Source organism: Anser brachyrhynchus (assembly GCF_964034855.1).
Source record: "Anser brachyrhynchus genome assembly, chromosome: 15".
NCBI lineage: Eukaryota > Metazoa > Chordata > Aves > Anseriformes > Anatidae > Anser > Anser brachyrhynchus.
In genome coordinates this window covers 11,848,776-11,867,291 of record NC_137733.1, presented here as the reverse complement: position 1 = coordinate 11,867,291, position 18,516 = coordinate 11,848,776, and the positions used below count along the sequence as shown (strand labels likewise).

General features: G+C 41.7%; 2 protein-coding genes across 7 annotated transcripts in view; one reads left to right on the top strand and one right to left on the bottom strand.

The window, feature by feature from the left end:
- The window catches only part of DNAAF5 (dynein axonemal assembly factor 5), a 28,602-nt gene extending 20,835 nt beyond the window's left edge, over window positions 1–7,767 (bottom strand). The window contains exons 1-6 of one of the 2 annotated variants that reach the window (XM_080556708.1): window positions 7,570–7,766; window positions 7,197–7,350; window positions 6,610–6,794; window positions 5,705–5,829; window positions 5,185–5,300; window positions 1,445–1,677 (exon numbers count right to left, since the gene is read on the bottom strand). In XM_080556708.1, the coding sequence (XP_080412834.1) occupies window positions 1,445–1,677; window positions 5,185–5,300; window positions 5,705–5,829; window positions 6,610–6,794; window positions 7,197–7,350; window positions 7,570–7,725 (969 nt within the window). In that variant the 5' untranslated portion in view covers window positions 7,726–7,766. Of the gene's footprint in view, window positions 1–1,444; window positions 1,678–5,184; window positions 5,301–5,704; window positions 5,830–6,609; window positions 6,795–7,196 lie in introns of both variants that reach the window. The other variant, XM_080556707.1, reaches the window with a different exon arrangement.
- Window positions 7,768–8,000: 233 nt separating this feature from the next.
- The window catches only part of PRKAR1B (protein kinase cAMP-dependent type I regulatory subunit beta), a 101,615-nt gene continuing 91,099 nt past the window's right edge, over window positions 8,001–18,516 (top strand). The window contains exons 1-2 of one of the 5 annotated variants that reach the window (XM_080556715.1): window positions 8,001–9,437; window positions 10,093–10,276. In XM_080556715.1, coding sequence (XP_080412841.1) covers window positions 10,100–10,276 — 177 coding nt within the window. In that variant the 5' untranslated portion in view covers window positions 8,001–9,437; window positions 10,093–10,099. Of the gene's footprint in view, window positions 9,442–9,565; window positions 9,685–10,072; window positions 10,277–18,516 lie in introns of those variants that run through there. The other 4 variants (XM_080556714.1, XM_080556712.1, XM_080556711.1 and 1 more) reach the window with 4 other exon arrangements.

Below are 18,516 nucleotides of genomic sequence, written 5' to 3'. Positions count from 1 at the left end.
ATGGTCATAAAAGTAAAGGGAAGACTAGGTGCTGCTGGAACACATACTTTTGATGCTATATTTACAGCACTAAGCACTAGATGGAACAGCAGGGCCATATGGGTTTATTCTTCAAATTATTTTTCCTATCTATTTTATATTAGCAGCAGGGAACTTTGAAGAACTAACTCTATCTCCTACATCTGTCCTGCGGCATTGATTCAAAAAGAGGTGTACAGGCATTAGGAAATCAACAAGATGACTTCTGACTATTACAGGTTTATTTCTCTCTGAAATATTGATCACCGTGTGACTGGCTAAGCTTACAAGCTCAATTTTACTGTAAGGCAACGTTAAAGATCAGATGCTGATTCTGAAAACAGAGATGAAATGGGTGGAATAGGTAAAAGGGGATAAGAGAGCAGAAGCTAGGGAAAGGAGAGGAACAACTTAGAAAAAATCAAGGGAGGCAGACAAAAACTGGTATTGAGAAAGAGTATAAAGAGAACACGAAGAAACTGCAAGAAAAAAAACAACAACTTGAAGAAAAAATACCATTTCAGGAATGAATTTCTCAGCCTGCATATGGCTCAAATGATAGCAGAAACCAAAACAAAAGCTTGATTTAGGAAATCAACTTTTTTGACATTGATTGGATTACTTGCATATAGTAAGCTGAACACATTCTTCCAATTTCCCAAAACAATAAAATCTGCACCTTAAAATCAACGTACATTTTTGTTATATATATGCTGTTTTGCTTGTGTAAAGATATGAACAGATTTTTTCTAAAAATTGTAAAGAAAGTTTTTATCACCTGTTCCTCCTCTGATAAATGTATCTAGTGTTTTTAATGACATACATTTTATTGATTATTATTGAACCAAGTGTTGAGAGCATCAACTGTCTGATAAACTGTTAGAGAAAAAGGACACTATCTATTCCTTGCAAAAATAATGAAAAAAAAAAGATATTTTACAAGTATTATCTCAAGTACCCAGAAGTGAATATGGATATCACATAGAAAAAACATACCTCAATATCTGGTTGGAATTATGGTTGGATTATACGGTAGGGGAAGATAAGTCAAATTAACTTGAAAGGGCATGACCTGCACATGTTTTTAAATGGAATTTGTTGCCCCAAGCCTTTTAGACTCTTAATCTTCTGCTTATGATTTTTAAGTAGATCGTTATTAATGCTTCATGGGGTTGGCATATAAACTAAACAGTATTTAAATAACTTTATTATTGGTCTTCATACCAACAATTGAAGAATGACTTTAACATAGTAAGTATAATTTTCACATATTTTTGACATAAAATACTATTAAAACCTGATCCTGCAGTCATGGGAAATTTCCAGTGACCTAGGGTAAGACCATCCTTCACAAGACACACTCAGGACCATAAAAATTAGGGTCTTCATTTACCATACAGCAGATATTTAGACAGAGTGTACTTACATTCCTAACTACCTCACTTTCTTCATCCAAGCATGCTTGGTACAGAGTTCTAAGCAGCAGATCCATGTGTTGTGTTATGTGATCCTCTGCATGTAGCAATAATGTATACAGAAGCTGGGATGCTTTTATTCTTGTGTTTTCAACCCAGTCTGTTATATCATGACAGAGGCCTGGAAGAATTTTGGAGAGGTTTCTTGACACAAGTTCCCGACAACCTAGTCCTGGTCGTGTCACTAGAGAGTAAAACAAAACAAAACAAACATATAATCAAGAACACAATGGAAGAAATATCAAAGGAAAAGCTAATGCATGCTAAGCCTTAGAAAAGTCTAAGGGCTTCAAGATAAAAGGCTCAGTACGGAACAAAATATTCCAAATGCTGCTGAGGATTTCACATCTGTAAGCTGTATTTCTTTAATAGATATTGCAAAATTCAAACTCCACTCAACTCTGAAAATGCATATATTTATTACTGCAAACTTGTTTAAACTATATCCTATAAAATGTTTGCAGAAAGGGAGAGGGAAGAGAATTTACATGAGTATGGAACACTACCCACTTTGGAAATTGTGGCCTCATCATTTCCTTCTAAATGTTATAGCAGCACCAATGTCATTAGAAGAATTAGAATGAAGCCCACAAACAAACAGATAAAACAGAAGTAAGATTCTTCTGTGCAAATTCTGTGGTATCATTGAGTTAAATATAATTTGGAGGGGGAAAAAAAGCAGAAGTCAGAAATAGTACAAAGGACACGAACTGTATTAAAACATACAGTATCAATTGTGTCCTCTAAAGGAAAAAGCTAAAGAAGCGACAGGCAAATTAGAAGTAGACAGGGAAGTTACTAGCCAAATAACAAGTCTGCAGTATTGGATGTGTGAATAAAAACCCAAGAAAATGGCACTGAAAAAGGAAATTAAAAAAAATACAGTAGGAAACTAAGAATTATAAACAAAACAACAAAAACAAACACACTATATATTAAAACAAAACAAAACACCTCCCTTCACCCCAACACATGAAAATCTGACTACTAAGGGTCTCTGCAGGCTCAGGATATTTTCCTGCATTGGCCCATATAACTACAAATGCTAAAAACGAAATGGGCTACAGTAAATTGTATGAATAAAATAAGCTTTCAGAAATGCCTACAAAATATCTACAGCAGAAAAAAATAAAATAAAATACAAATGTCAGGATATGAATTGCTACCTCTTTTGTCAATGGAGGATAACATTTTGGATTATGAAAACTGACAATGAATAACAAAAGGTCAAATAAAGAAATCAACTCGAGACAGCAAATACTGATGGACATCCTATTCAACCTGAGGCAGAATTTTATTTGAAGGATCCGACTATTCTTTATCAGCAGTTCCTTCATTTCAGATGTTCAAATGCAGGCATTTATCCCTGTAGCTACTCCTGTCAAAGACTTCCCCGCTACAAACTGTCTGCACCTGTACCCTTAGGCAATGACTACTGCTGCTCAATGGAAAGCTATTCAGTTGCTCAGATGACACCAGGTATGAGGTCTAATTCTGCTCCTCCTCTGACCTGCAGTATCTGTCATCACAAGATGAAAGCACAGGGAGGCTCCTATGTCAGGTTCATTAGCTTGAGAGTTGGACAAAAATGGCTAAGTAAAATGTACTATAAGCTCAGTGGAAAACACATTCCAGAATGCTGAATATTTGGCTGTAAGTCAAAAGAGACAGCAACAAAGTGTTCAAATACATCATTATCATACTATACAAAATACACGCGTATGGAAGGGACATGGGGGGAAGAACACATACTAACAATTCATCCATACACGAACTGTGGCAAGACACCACAAATTATTACTTGAAACTAAGGTATAATAGTTTCCTTGCCAAAGCTTTATGTCTGTAAGATTAGGTAGCCAATCATCCTTTCCTCTCATTTTTCTTCTCTCTTGTCACGTAAAGTGTGACATATAAACACATAACACACACATATCACAGTCAAGCATTTGCTGCATAATCCTACCAAGCAAGTCAGTGAAATGCAGGGCTGGAATGTTGCCCAACTTTGTGAAGCGTATTTACTGTGCTAAGAAGATTTCAGAAAGTACATATGAATTTAATGTATGAAGTAATTGATAGATGCCCCTTTTTAAAAACAGGGTACATACACACCAATAAACAAGCAAAGCCCCACACAGAGATAACTGAATAAGGTATTAGCAGTAAAACGGTAGCAACTCTTTGAAGGACTAGCACATAAAGCTTTTTCTTTCACTCATCTCCCTCATCCTTGCCTCTGCTTATCTGAGTGCAGGTAAACTGTGGTATTTTTCACCACAGCTTTAGTTACCTTCGAGTATTAGAACACTGGCTATATATCTGCTATAATGCCATCAGAAGGGCTAAGCACTTCAATGACCTTCACTGTGTCATAACAAAATTAGTAGTTGGAGCTCTGACACTCAACTTCACCAGTTTATACACATTAAAAAATTACCTGACAAAAAAAAAAAGGTTTCTGCCATCACTTGTGGAAGTAAAAGCATTTGTCACCATTTCCAAACCCCTAAGGTACTATTACACATCAAATAGGGAAAAATATAAGAAAGGATAACAGATCAACTTGACTCTTCAAAGCTTAAGAGTTCTGTCAAACCAGTCACCATTATAAAGTGCCTCCCCTTTCATTCAAGCATTACTGAGTAAAACAACTTTAAAAGAAGAGAAAAGAAAAAGAAGAGTAATTTCAAATGAGAAAGGACTCCGGAACCGACTGTCATAGAAAGGATTTTGCTGCTGGGGATTCTGTGATGTGATTGTCAGGGAGGCACAAGTCAAGCATGAACCTGTTCTTTCACACCAAAAGAGTTTTTGTTCTGTTAAATATGAGTACAGAAATCAATAAATGACCCACTTAAATCCTCTCTCTCACCAACACCCATATGCATATTTTTAAACATTAACTTTATGAACCTGAGACGGGACACATGCTTCATGCTACTGCAAATGTATCACTTTTAATGCTACCTATAAATCATATGGTAGTAAAAAGTTATCTACCTGTGCTGCGTATCTTGTTGGGTTTTTTTTGTGTGTGTATAATAAAGGAAATTATTCTTTCTTTTCCCATACTCTTCATGTATGCTGGTAGATTGAAGTTAGCATCCTAGTGTCTTACAGAGAAGTTTAAAATCATTTCATTGCAAATTTTTCTTCCATGAAAATTCTGTATATTTAATGGTATGACTTATTATTCAAGGACTCATTTCAAAGGTTCTTTCATTCTGCTTTCCTGCCATCTGTGTGCCCATTCTCCACCTGGCTAATACAGAACTTTCTGCTGCTTCTACATCATTCCTTTATCTCTTTTTCAGTTGCATATGTGGTATGTAACTAACTCTACATGTGACTGGAAATGAAACTAAATTCCATTCATCATTTCTTCCCAGCAAGAGAGTACAACTTCTCTCAAGTCATAAACCTTTTTTCCCCTTTTAAATACAAGTACTTATGAGAGTTATTTTTAGAACAGTGCTAAGCCTGTCCACCCCCACCACCTCTTTCTCTGAAGATCACTTTTGCCACTGAACATTAGTCAGTCTATGCTACCCTTATACATTAACAAATATTACATCTTGTAATGAGTATTTCACATCCTGCGCTGCAGTTCCAGCATACAGGGATTCAAGATTATTCAAGAAGTAAAAAACCAAACCAACCAAACAAAAACTTTCTGTGCAACACTCACCTCCTTTGGGATAATGAGATGGTGAAACACTGAAATCCATCTTATCCTTCAGATCTTCTTCATTCTCTTTCTCCCATTGCAAACCTATCTTTTCCCAATAAGTCCAAGCCAGTGTCCTAGGCATAAAATAAAATAAAAAATACCATCGTGCCCCCGAAAGGAAAACATTCTAAAATGAAACTTCTGGAAAATACAACTTCTTGAATTCAGCTGGAAGGATGGGAAGCATTCCTATCATTTAAACAGGCATATTAGGTTTATGTACTCAGTGAACAGAGGTCATCTCTTCCAAAGATAGTTCTGTCTCCCTCACTGTCTTCATCTCTCATACTTACTTGAACATAGCATTCAAACAAAAGTTACCAGAGATAATGTTAACACGAATGGGTTTAAAAACAAAACATTTTTTTTCTCCAAGCAATGCATCCGTGAATAAGAAAAACTTCCACATAAGCCACCTATTTAGGGGAGCAGAGGGGAAAAAAAGAAAAAAGAGAAAAAACAGAAGGGCTCTGCTTACATATTTTCAGGAATTTCATCAGTAAAGCTTCCAAGTAACAGAGGAATCAGCTTGTGAAAATATGAGTATCTGTCTCGTAGATGCAACAGCCATTCTCCAATGACAGTTGTTACAGCTTGTCGAACCTAATAGATTAAAAAGGGGAAAAAAAAAAGATTATTTAAATTAACTCAGGTAAACACTGGAAAAAAATTGCTTTTGGTATCTAAGACTTGGTAACAAGCGCTTGAATAGTCTCAGGACAAATAACAAGAATCCAGGATTTCCTCGCTTGCAGCAAGCATCTTACATAAGTTGCAAGATACCAAGCTCCCTCTTGTGTCCTCTCTCCGGCTTAGGTAGTCTTAGACCATGTGCTGCACAAAAACACATCTCTAAGAAGACACGATACAGACCTAAAGCAGAACACCCTAAATTGTTGTGGTTAGTATTTCTCTGGGAATGTGAGAAATGTAAATTTCTCTGGAATTTGAACCTGTCCAGCATGTCTCCAGACGACAATTTTCTTCATTTACTGTAAAGGAAGCCTAAGCTAAATAATTGGAATGCACCCACTCCAAAAATAAAATATTTTAGTTATGGTTATGTAGCACATTTCAAAATGACTGTTGCAACTGCATCTTATGAAAGGAAATTCTTTAAATATCAAAAGAATTTAGACAGAATTGAAGACACCCTTTAAAATAAGAAGGTATGTATAAACTTCAACAGCCTGCAGAATTAGACAGCAGCTGAACAGGTCATCCACCTTGCTTTTGGATAGTTTACAATTGATCAAGCTTGTATGCAACATATTTACATACCTCATCTGAATGAATGGAAGCTGAAAATTGAGGGGGGCAACACACAAGAAAAATCAGATTTGAAATAAATCCAGAAAAAAAAAAAAGGAAGGAAAACCACACCTTGGGAATCTCATCAAATAATCGCTGGGCCAGGTGAGACAGAACATCATCCACTGACTTCCCATTTCCAAACTGTATCACTGCTCCGGTAGCCTGAATTACATCGACGCGGACTCTGTAGTGCTGGTGTGAAATTGTTTGCATTAATGGGTTTATCAGAGATTCTGACTGCATATGGAAGTGCTCTGTTAGGGGAGAGAGAGAAGGAGAGAGAGAACCTTCAGGCAAGCCTTTTTCAAGGTGGGTGACAGATCTTGAGCAAGATGATTTCTGTACCACTACAAACAAGCTGATTAATGTTTGCACTACAGCAGCGCTGAACAGCAGCCCACAGGCACTTCCCCCACACAAACACTATCACCCACATGCTGTAGCTACTCAGCATCCATCCCTCACATGATTCTTCTCCACTGGATCCCCCAAGGCTTACAGAGTGCTCCTGTGAGGGGGTGGCTTACAGAGTGCTGAAGGGGTGTGTAACTGCTCACCCCCTCCTGGCAGCATCCCCACAACCTCCTACTGCCCCCTACCTTACCCCCTGCCCCTCCTGGGCGCCGCAGCCCCCATCGCCCATTCCCGGGCCCCACCTGGCACAGCCTGGGCGCAGGCCACGGCACACCTGCAGCTCTCACGCCTGACCTCGGCGTAGTGGTCCAGGAGCGTGGCCTGGAGGATGCGGACCACGTCGGAGAGGTAGGGGGCCACGGCGGCCCCGCAGCGCTGCAGCAGGAGGCCCAGGAGCTGCAGCAGGCCGAGGCGCAGCTCCTCGCAGGGCTCAAAGCCCTGCGGCGGGCAGAGACGCTGGGCCAAGGCCGGCAGGAGCACGGGCAGCGCCTCCCCGGGCCGATCTCCGTGGCTGAGTCCGTGGCGGAGGAGCTGCAGGGCGAGCTCCCGGCACCGCTCCGCCGCGTCCCCGGCCAGGCAGCGCGTCAGGGGCCGCACCAGCTGCGCCCCGAAAACCTCCTGCACCACGGCTGCCGGGAGCGGCCGCTCCTGCACCTCGGCCCGGATGGCTTCCAGGGCCCGCAGCCGCGCCGCCCGGCCGCAGTCAGGGCCCTGCAAGGAGCTCAGGGCCCGGCTCAGGGCCTGCCCCACCTCGGCCGCCCCCGCCGCCATGCTCCGCCGTCGCTAAGGAAGCGCGGCCGCGTTGCTAGGGCCGCGTTACGACGGCGGGCGGAGCGCTTTACGGCCGCGCGCTTTACGGCCGCGCCGGGCCGGCGTTGTGAAGGGGGGGCCTGGGCGCGGGGTGGCGGTCGCTGCTCGGTGCGGCCTCGCTTCTCTGAGGGGTGTCCCGGGCCCGTGGGCGCAGCTGGGAGGGAGGGAGGGGGGGCGGGCAGGCAGGCAGGCAGGCAGGCAGGCAGGCAGGCAGGCAGGCAGGCAGCCAGCCAGCCAGGCAGCCAGCCAGGCAGCCGCCTCGGCTTCTCACAGAGCCGTGGGGTGGTGGTGGTAAAGATGGTGCTGAGGCTGAGGGCAGTAGCAGAGCAAAGAAAAGCGGCCAGGCCCGCGGCGCTGCGCCCCTGTGTAGCGGGGAGCCTTCTGGGGATCAGCCGTGGTGGCTTTTTTTTTTCTTTTCTTTTCATTTTTTTTTTCTTTGGAAGTTTTTACAAGTCCTATGAGGAGCGGCTGAGGGAACTGGGGTTGCTTAGTCTAGAGAAGAGGAGGCTCAGGGGAGACCTCATTGCTCTCTGCAATTACCTGGAAGGAGGGTGTGGGGAGCTGGAGGTCAGCCTCTTCTCACAGATAACTAGTGGTAGGACTAGAGGGAATGGCCTCAAGTTGCACCATGGGAGGTTCAGGTTGGAAATGAGGAGACATTTCTTCTCAGAAAGAGCAGTCACGCATTGGGATGGGTTGCTCAGGGAGGTGGTGGCATTGCAGTCCTTGGGGGTGTTCAAAGAAAGGCTGGACGTGGTGCTTAGGGACATGGTTCAGTGGGTGACTGTGGTAGTAAGGGTAATGGTTGGACCAGATGATCTTGGAGGGCTTTCCCAACCTTAATGATTCAATTTGCATCACTTTCCCCTTCATTTTTTTTCCCTGAGAGGATCAGAACTGCCTTGTTAGCAAAGTCATGGGTTTCTATAACACCGTTATATATTTTTTAAACTCGGTGGATATTATGTGTACCCATATTATATTCATATGGCATTTGTGTGCACTTACATCATATTCATGAGGCATTTGTGCACTTTACACAACACTTTATGTGCTCTTTGGATGACCCTGCTTGGCCAGCCAACCCATCTAACAAAATGCGTTCATCGGGATCTTGTTCCTTGAGCAATCGCGCTTAATTTAGGATGCAATAAACTACAGAACTACTTCAAATCAAGCCTTTAAAATACCCTTGTGCTGAATTTGTTCTGTCACGACGCTGCTCCTAGCCTGTCGGGGAGCATTTTGGGGTCCCTCGAGGGTGCCTTCTACACCCCCAGAGCACGACTGGGTCCGGGAGCCGAGCCGGGGGCAGGGAGCCAGGATCCGCACCCACAGCCCCGGGAAGGGGACACCCGGAGGGGGGACACCCCCGGGAGGGGGGACACCCAGACCGGGGACACCCCCGGCTCCGCGGTCGTGCCGCCCTCCCGCCGGTGCGGCGGAGGCGGCGGGGAGGCCGAGCCTGCGGTGAGTGACAGCGGCGGGGCTTCCTGCGGCTGAGCGGCGGCCGTGCTCGAGCCTTTGTGTGCGGGAGGGCAGGGGGAGCCCCGCGGCCCCGGAGGAAGAGGAGGAGGAGGAGGAAGAGGCTGCGCTGCGGATACCGGCGGGGGAGCCCCTTCCTCCGGGAGGGCAGGAGAAAGCCGCCGCCGCTGCCGTGCCGGCCCCACAAGGCAGGTATTTACCCGCTGTCCTCAAGCTTCAGGCTCCGGCGGCCTCTCCGCAGCCTCCCCGGGCCCAGCAGCCTCACGGAGGCCCCTCGAGGCCCTTCCCCGGCCGGGTGAAGGCTCCGTGGGGTCCTGCTGTGGGCCCCGGCTCTGCCCGGGGGATGCCCAGGGGCCGGTGTCGCCTCTGCCCCTGTCCCCCCGTGTCGCCTCTGCTGGGCTGCCCCGGCTTGGAAACCCGAAGGGAGAGGGCGAGGTGCGAGGTCTACCTGAGGCCAAAATCCTCCCGGGGCACAAATCTGGGTTTCTGGGAGGGGGAGGCTGCAGGGGAGCAGAAATGCGAGGCTTTAAGCCACCGTTTGATAAGTGGTTTTGGGGCTCACGGCCTTGAATGATTAACTGCACCGTTATTTCCAAGGGTTGGCGGGCGTCCGGGAGTTAAAATGCTCTTCTTGTAGTTCCCGGTGTGTTGGTTTTGCAAAGATGACACGGTTCAGCATTTCCAGAACGTTAAAGTGTTTTGAATTGTCAGCTTGTGAATAGGCGACAGGCAGTGCTAGAATATCCTCACTGATCCACGTTACTCTGACAAAGGATTTGAGAATTGTCTTTTCTCTCTTTCTTGCACCATTTTCTTAACCTAGGTCTGTTTACTGTTTACAAGCCTGAAGATGGCTGCTGCTTCTTCCTGCAATGTGGAAGAAGACGAGAGCCTGAAGGGATGCGAACTCTACGTTCAGAAGCACAACATCCAACAGATTTTAAAAGAATGCATTGTAAATCTTTGCATAGCAAAACCAGATCGACCCATGAAGTTCCTCAGAGAACACTTTGAAAAATTAGAAAAGGTCAGTGGTTTTCAGGTGACATATAATTTTCTGGTTTTGAGCTGAAAATATTGTTTAAAATTTTTCATATATTTTAGTACATTTTTCCTTTAAAATCTTAATTAGCAAGCTACTCTTAAAAAGAAAGGTTTTAGGAAAACCCCTCAACCCTGTGTTTGCTGATGTCTACCAGAATATTGGATAGTATATAAAATGATGTGTAATGCCAAGATTATAATTTCTTGTCAGACAGAACTTGTTAAAATGACCCAAAAACCTAGAACCATGCTTTGTGTTACGATATATGGCATGCTGAACTTTGATCTATAGGAAGAACTTGCCTACAAGAGCAGAAAGTGCTGCTGTGCCCTGGTCATTCTGGTGTCAGGTGATGTGGTTTTCCCTTGCCCCTGAAACCGAACAAAATCAGGGAACCAACAAGTTCTTAAAACCATTAAAGTTTGATTACTTAATTTTATTATTCTTTCTGGTCTGTATTGCGTATCCCAGGATCCTCCATCAAGAGATACATTCAGAGAGACTTCATATACTATGTCTGTCTTCAAGAGCAGTGCAGAGGGACAAACATACTTTAAAACATTCTCAGGCAGATCCTTACTGAAATGTGCTGGTATCTTTTGCAGGAAGAGCATGTTGTGTAAGCACAGCTTTTCTCTGGGGATGGGATTGCTCCAGAAATAATGAGAGGACAGGGCTGCAAACTCTTACGTATACAAGTCCTCAGTCTATCAGAAACTTTCTTCATATACTTAATTTTAAGACGACTATTGATTATTTGTTCCTTTTTTTTTATGGAAGTATATAAGGTTTGTAGGCTTAAGATACAAGTTTTATGTATGTTTTTTTCCTTCAAAGAACAGAATTTTGTAAGGACAGAGCAAGAACAATTAACTAGTGAATAAAACATAGTGCTGATCTATTACTGGTGATACAAGTATTGTATACGTTTCTCATTGTTTATCTGCTTTTCAGGTAAATTTTTGTATGGGTGGGTATATGCCAGATTTGTGTAGCTTTAAAAAAATGCAAACATTTTACTCTACTGGAAACCTAGTAAGAATGCTGGGAACATCAGGAAGGGATAGGAAGTACAAAATATTTTGTGTTGTATTGCTCATTATTTAAAAAAAAAGGTGGTTTTTTTTTTGTTCTGCATATGCTAAACTTCTGACAGCCAAGACCCCATTTCAAGAGAATTAAATCCATTGAATTTCCTTTATTGTGTTATGAGTTGTTTTCCATTTTAATGTATTCCATTCTGAACTTCCTGCCTAGAAGGATAAGTACCACTGTTGCAAAATATGTTAAAATTTGCTGTAGTATTTTAGAATATTCTCCATAACTATTGGGATTACTTGAGTTGTTTTTCTGCAGGAGTTTTGCTTTATTGATCTTAACACATTACAGGCAAATTCAGAGAGGTTGTCAGTTCCTACCCTTGAGAAATTATGTTCTTTTATGTGATCCTCTATTATTTCCCAAAGAACATCAGACACTAGAATTCTGTACTAGGATATTGATTATATTATTGCATATCATGAGAGATGATTCAGAAACAGCCAGTCCCAAGACATCAAATTCAGTGATTGTCATGCTTAGTATGGAAGCAAGCAATCTTGCAGCTTGTGAGCTAAGCCTTCTGAGTCTAAAGCCTTTAGGATGCTTCTGGAGGTTTCCAGCAGTGTAATTCTTCTTCCCACAGCAGTTTGACTTCCTTGCTCAACCATCTCTTGAGGACTTTCTTGAGATGAATTGCACTGTGAAGGGTTTTCTGCTGAAGGATAGTATTTTGATTTGGTTGGTTACATAATATTGTGGAAGGAAGTCTGTGGTCAGGAAGAGGAGCTGTCCCTTCTTGAGCTGTAAATTCAAAGGGTCTTCTACAGTATTTTTCTTCTTTCTGCACAGAGTTGGTCTAAGGGAGCCATGGTTTCTAATTGCCTGGTGTTGGATATGAACAAGTTTAATTATGTTTCTAGCATCATCCAGTTCATCCAGTGTTCCTGTGCAGCAATGACAAGCAAAGCCCTTTTTTAGCGAGAAAACAATGAGTTTTCGTAGGTTAGTTGCAGAATCAAGGCCTAATTATGTAAATGTGGGGGATATCCACATTTTGATTGACTTGGTAAAGAAATCATTTGAATAAGTTTTATCCTGTTTTTTGAAGATACTTGTCATATGTAGTTACTCTGAAGAGTCTTAATTGAATTGTGAGTTTAGCAATTGTCTATTACAGATTTTTTTGTAGGAATGAGCTGTATGTGATATGGCATATTTGCTATTAACTCAGTGTGTGTACTTTTATTTTGCTCCTGTGTGGGGAGAGGAGTGAAAATCTTTGAGTTTAAGCATAATTTTCTAAAACAAAGGAATGTTTTTTTCCACTACAGTGTGGTATCCTGGGGTTATTTTCCAGTCATGTTAAAATAGACAGTCTAATTAAAATAGACAATATGTTCCACTGAAGAGAGCAGCAGAATAGCAGTATATCTGTCAGAAACTCATGTGGGCAGTTTAGAGATGAAGTGTGGGATATTTTCCCAGTAATTAAAAAAGGAGCTCATGGAAAGTGTGTAGAGCTTGATCCACATCAGTGTACTGGAGCTACCTCAGAGGTGAGTACAAAAAAATGTTAATTTCATTTTGCTAGTTCTTACCACATCTCATAAAATAAAGTCAGAAAAGCAAAATTTATTATCATATGCAAGATCAGACTGGTTCATAAATGCTTTTAACTATTCTTCTAATGACATCAGTTAGGTCCATTGCCTGCATCCATACTGCTAGATGGAGAAGTGCCAGGGACTAACCCCTGACCCCAAGACACTGGCCCCAAATATCATTCTTCGGTCTAACACGTCTAAGAGCAGGTTTGTTTTGGCAGGAGTTGGTCAGAGCAGTTCAGAACAGAGCCAGGGAATGAGCTAATGGTTAAGAGGTACGGACTGTCCTGGGCTAGTGTTCAGGCCCACGGTTGGGCCACTTCTGTATTTCACAGTGTAGATGCAGCCTGAGAGAGCTGTAAAGTGAGAACATGAGTAAATACTTTAAGAATCAAGTGTTAAAGATTAAAGTTTGATGTTTGATTCTGCAGACATCATTTTCAATTGGAGAAACGCCAAGGTTAGAAAGAAATTTGTTACCTTTTAAGGTTGCAGTTTATTGTATCAAGTACAATACTTTTAAAGAAGTATAACTTTGAAAATAATTGTGGAAAAATTTTAATAGATATTTTTCTGTTCACTTAATACTGTCAGGACCTGCTTGCTTTAAGATGAAAGTAATGCTGGGAGTCAGCCTAAGTTTCTGTATTCTGGAATTGTAGTTCTCAAGTCATTTTTATATGCTGTGACCTACAAACTTCAAAATGACATCTGCTCTGATCATGTTAACAGTTACTTTGTACAAATCTTTAACATTCCACTGAGCACAAAAAAAAAAAGAGTTGAAAATGGTTTAGATACCTGAGATTTAAAAAATTATGTAATGTTTTCTTTTGAATAAGTTGTTGTAAATTTTCTTATGGCTGTATAGAACTTCTTGTTGGTGGATGAAGTGAGGAAAACCTTCCCTTAGTGATATTGACTTTTTTTGGAGTGGGGGAATAGATGTTAGCTAAGAAATTTTGGTGTTATTTTAACAGCTGTAATTAACGTCCTGTTCACTTGAGAACTAAACAAGGCATATCAGGGGGAAAAAAAAACAAACAGCAGGGAACCCATCTTTTATCTCTACTTCTTACATTATATAAAAAAATTAATTACTAAGAAATTGGAGGCAGAGACTTCTATTTTCAGCTATCCTTGAGACCGCAAAACTTTCATTAGTGTCTGACTGGTTAGTGCCATGATTATGTGATCAAAGGTGAAGTTGTCTTGCCAGGCTAAGCTAGACTTTATTTCAACAGAAAAAAGTTATAGTAAGAAGTAGAACTAGTGAAAAAAAATGGCACAAAAGAGGGGGAAACAGGAGGAACCTGCAGTATATGTTTAGGTATTGGTAATAGGTATATATTACCAAGTATTTTGATGAAGCCATTTTGCATGCACTATATTTTAGTGCAATGGCTTTGCCAGCAGAGCAAGTAGTTGCTGATACCTGCTAGATCTGAGTGCTCTCTTGGTGCCTTCTGTTGCCCTGTGCACATGCAAGAAGAGAAGTACCGTGTTGCACGTGGTACTTAATGCCATGGGTTGCTGTGATTTGGTAGTGGTTTTATGGACCCAGGCTGATGCTGCGTGTCTTAAGGTAACGTCCAAAAAAGAGAGTTTGGGAGAACCCTGACCCCTACCTCTATAATTAAATGGAGTAAAATGAGGTTGTTTGGGTAGCTCCACCTTGTGGTATTAGACAATATCGTACACAGACAAGTTGAGCAGAAAAATAAAGTGAAAGTTTACTACGGGTTTGCCATAAACTAGGTCTCTAAACTGAAAATTCATTCACAGTTAGTAAAGTACAGTTTTTAATGTATAATAAAGAGTTTCAGGACCAAAGGTATTTGAACATCAGACTTTTATTCTGCAACAGTAGTCTTGCCCAGTATTTACGTTTTTTTCAGAACTTACACCAGAACCTGACCAAAACAGTGAATTTAATTCTTGTAGGTGATTATGCTAAGTATAACTCATTCCTTTAAGATAAGCTGGGGAGAGGTTATGGGTTGGAAGGAAAATCCTACAGAAGAAAAACTATCTAAAATATGCATTAACTAAGCAGTGTGATAAAGATTAATAAGAAAAATATTTCTGTATCTTTTAAAGCTTGCAAAGCAGTTGGGTGGTGTCTGCTCTGGTCAGAAATGTTGCTAAAGCATGTGTGAACATACCTGAGCTACCCAAGATGCTGATAGCAAAGAAACAGCGGGAGCACTGGGTGCTGTGTAACTGCAGTTCTGAGGAGGCTGCGGCAGCCTGTGCTACTGCCACTTCTCCGATAGCAGTACCTAAGAGAGCTAGATTAAAATCAGCTCAGGTCATTCTGTGTGTGCTGAAGTCAGACCTCCGGGACTGCTGCAGTCAGCCACAAGAATTGTTAGGAGAGGTGACTGTTTCAGTCTTGGAACAGAAACAAGAAAAAACACCCATTTAGCAAACTTTCCTAAACACAGGAGATTAAGGGAAAGGTGGAGGGTGAAGAAGGTGAAAGCAGAAGTTCCCTATTTCTTGAGCAGGACAGGCTATAGTCCATTGAAACTGATGTCCAGCAGTTTTTAAAAACAGAAAACCCCAAACATGCATGGAAAAAATATGCTTTCAGGTGCATTGGATTTGCACAGCACATTGTCATAGGAAGTTGTTGAGACCAAAATTATGGTCCCAATAGATTAAATTCTTCAATGGAGGGAATGTCCGTTGTTAGCTGCTAAACTCAGGGGCTTTGATAAAGCATCTCTTTTGGAAACTCCTGAAATTACTGAATATTACATGCTAGAAGGATCACTTTGCTTGAAATGTTCTTTATGCTCTTTCCCTAAACCACTGCTATGGGTAGGATATAAGGCTAGGTGGGATTGTGGTTTGAGTTGGTGGAACAGGTGTTATGTTAGACAGCTGATTGTTTATTTAGAAAAAGTAGTGGCAATATCTTTTGTTTGCAGATTCAAAAAATCTCTCTGATGGAGTTTAAACTAATTTCTAAGTAAAACTGCATAAAAGAATGTTAAACATATTTAACATGTTAAGAGCTTAAGCATCAGGTAGAGAATATGTAGTGACTTAAAGCAAGTCTTAGCTCCTTTTCCATTAAAAAACCAACCAACCAACCAATGACAAAAAACTAAACAAAAAATCCCACAAAACTATGTGCTCACATTATTACTTTGAGTTCAGACAGTCTGCATACAGCCAGATTGCAACTATTCAGGTGCAACTCACCCTCATGAAGATTTATAGCACAAGATCACGTCTTTTTGTGCTGTTAATTCATCTTGTCTTGCTCCTACATCTCAGGAGGATGCCAGTAGTTTGATTTATACTGAGGTAACTGCTTTTTGCCCTTAGAAAGCTTTCTTTAAAAAAAGCAAAAATGATAACGGAGACTCAGGAGACTAGTGTAACCCAGGAAGAAATTATAATGCTTTATGAATGTTATCATTTTTAGGAAGAATATAAATACAGTCAGTACAGGGGTAATCTATTCTGTTGATGAAGTTTTTAGTGCTTATAGTGCAAATATTCAGTGCCTTATCTTTATTTGGATTATTGACTGTAATTGAAAACACCTGTTTCATTTTTAGTTCCACAATAAGGGGAAGCTTGGACTAAATATAACTGGTTTCACTGCTATCAGTAGATGTTATAAGAAATACTCCCATTTATAAAAAATAATAACACTGCTTATCCTATCAGTGATGCCATAGTGTAAGATTGATGTGGTTTCTGGATTTGAAGCATCCTGGCACAAGTTAGTGTTGTTGCTGTCTCCTGAGGATGCCAGCTCAGGTACTGTGTTAACTCTCTCATGGCCAGCTGCTGGTAGCCTGACCACTGCTCAGGCACTCTCATCACTGCCTGTAGATAATTACAGTACACATCCTGTTTCATCCTCTCTCTATAGGACTGGATTTAGCTTCCACACCAAAGTAAGGCTGCCTTTAACAGAGCAGCCAACTCTTCCTCTCTTGACGCTCATGGACCTATACAGCTAGGAGCAGGGACATCCCTTCAAGCATACCTCTGACCGCAGCATGTTAGAGGCTCTCAGCCAGTTTAGTCAGCTCTGTCAGATGCACAGCCCTTAAGCTGATTTAGGGGCCCTCAAGCCCTGTTTCACTAATCAAGTTCCAAAAAAGAGTTTGCCCACTTTGAAATCCTGCTCTTACTGGAATTGGTGCTTTCAGAGCTGGCTGAATGTCCAGCCCAGCATCTGTCTGCAGTCCAGCAAATCCTTCACTATGTTGGCTTGAGTTTGAGGGGCCTGTTGGACTACATTGCAACTCATTTCATGCAAGGTCAAACATAAGATTATGGGATGGATAGTTTTGAGCCTGTACTCCTGCAATTTGTCCTAATTCTCTTGCTGTGTGGTTTTCAATAGTGCATTGGGCAAGGCGCTCTGAGAACTGTTGAGCCTTTCAGTTAAGGCTGGTTGTCTAGCCAAGGCTAGGCAGTAGCTTTTCTCAAAGGCACTAAACTATATTGTTTCCTTTTATTGTCTCCCCGTTGTAGAAGATAACTTGAGGAAAAGAGTTAAGCTTTGACAGTTTTCCCACAGTAATTATTTTAAGCTGTGGGGCATGCCAAATAGAAATGATAGCAAGGAAAGAGACTGTAAAAATGATAAAAACCAAAACAGACTTCCAATATGAGGATGAATTTTGGATTTGCTCTTGTTTTTAAGTTATGTAGATGCTGCGGTCCACTGCACTCTAATAGTTAATCATTAATCTCCTAAATGCATAAAAAGGTTGCTCCTTCTTTTAAAATATTTTTAATGCTGTACGAATTCATTTTAATTAGGCAAGTAGAATGGGGTTTGGGAACGTCCAAGTGAACAGCAGTAGGACTGAGTGGAGAACAGCAGTTTTCACAGCAGAGTTAGGATAATTTGAAGTTTGGCTCTGTTCCGATTAAGGAAAGCATGTTAGGTTTTGAAATGCGGGAAAACTACTGTTTTTCTTCGTGCTGTGCCTGTCTGTGACTCTGTGCTTGCTGCCTGGCAGCCTGGGTTGGAGCAGTACCCTGACAGCTTCGTAGGCTGGAGCTGGGGAGGTTCTGTGCCTCCCAGGGAGCTCAGCTTGCCAGCTCCACATCACCCCTAAGCAAGACGCTGGGGAGCGGAGAAAGTGAGCTCTGGGAAACCCGACATCAAAATATGTCCATAGATGTTTTGGTTTTGATTTACTGGCAAGTCGTGAAGAGTAAATCGAGTGGGATTTTATGGAGGAGAGGAAAATGTGGCAATGTTTTAGCGATGATTTCCACTCTGGAATAACCTAGGGAACACGAGATTTTGAGTAACCGTCCCTGCTTTCAGCAGCACATTTGATCTGAGGGTGTCAGAATGCTTCTAAACGTTAAGTAGGCCTACACAATAGAAGTATTTTGAGGATCAACATGACATGCTAGCATTTATGATTCCCTCTTTGTCGAAAACCTCAATTGCTAACTTTTTTTGCCTGTGCTCTGGTGGTGCATTTCTGCCTTGTTCATGTAATAAGTCTTGTTGAATTTGGTGGCGTTTCTTTCAGAATAAGTGTCTGCTGTGTTAGATGGCTAGAATGAAAATTAAATAAGCAG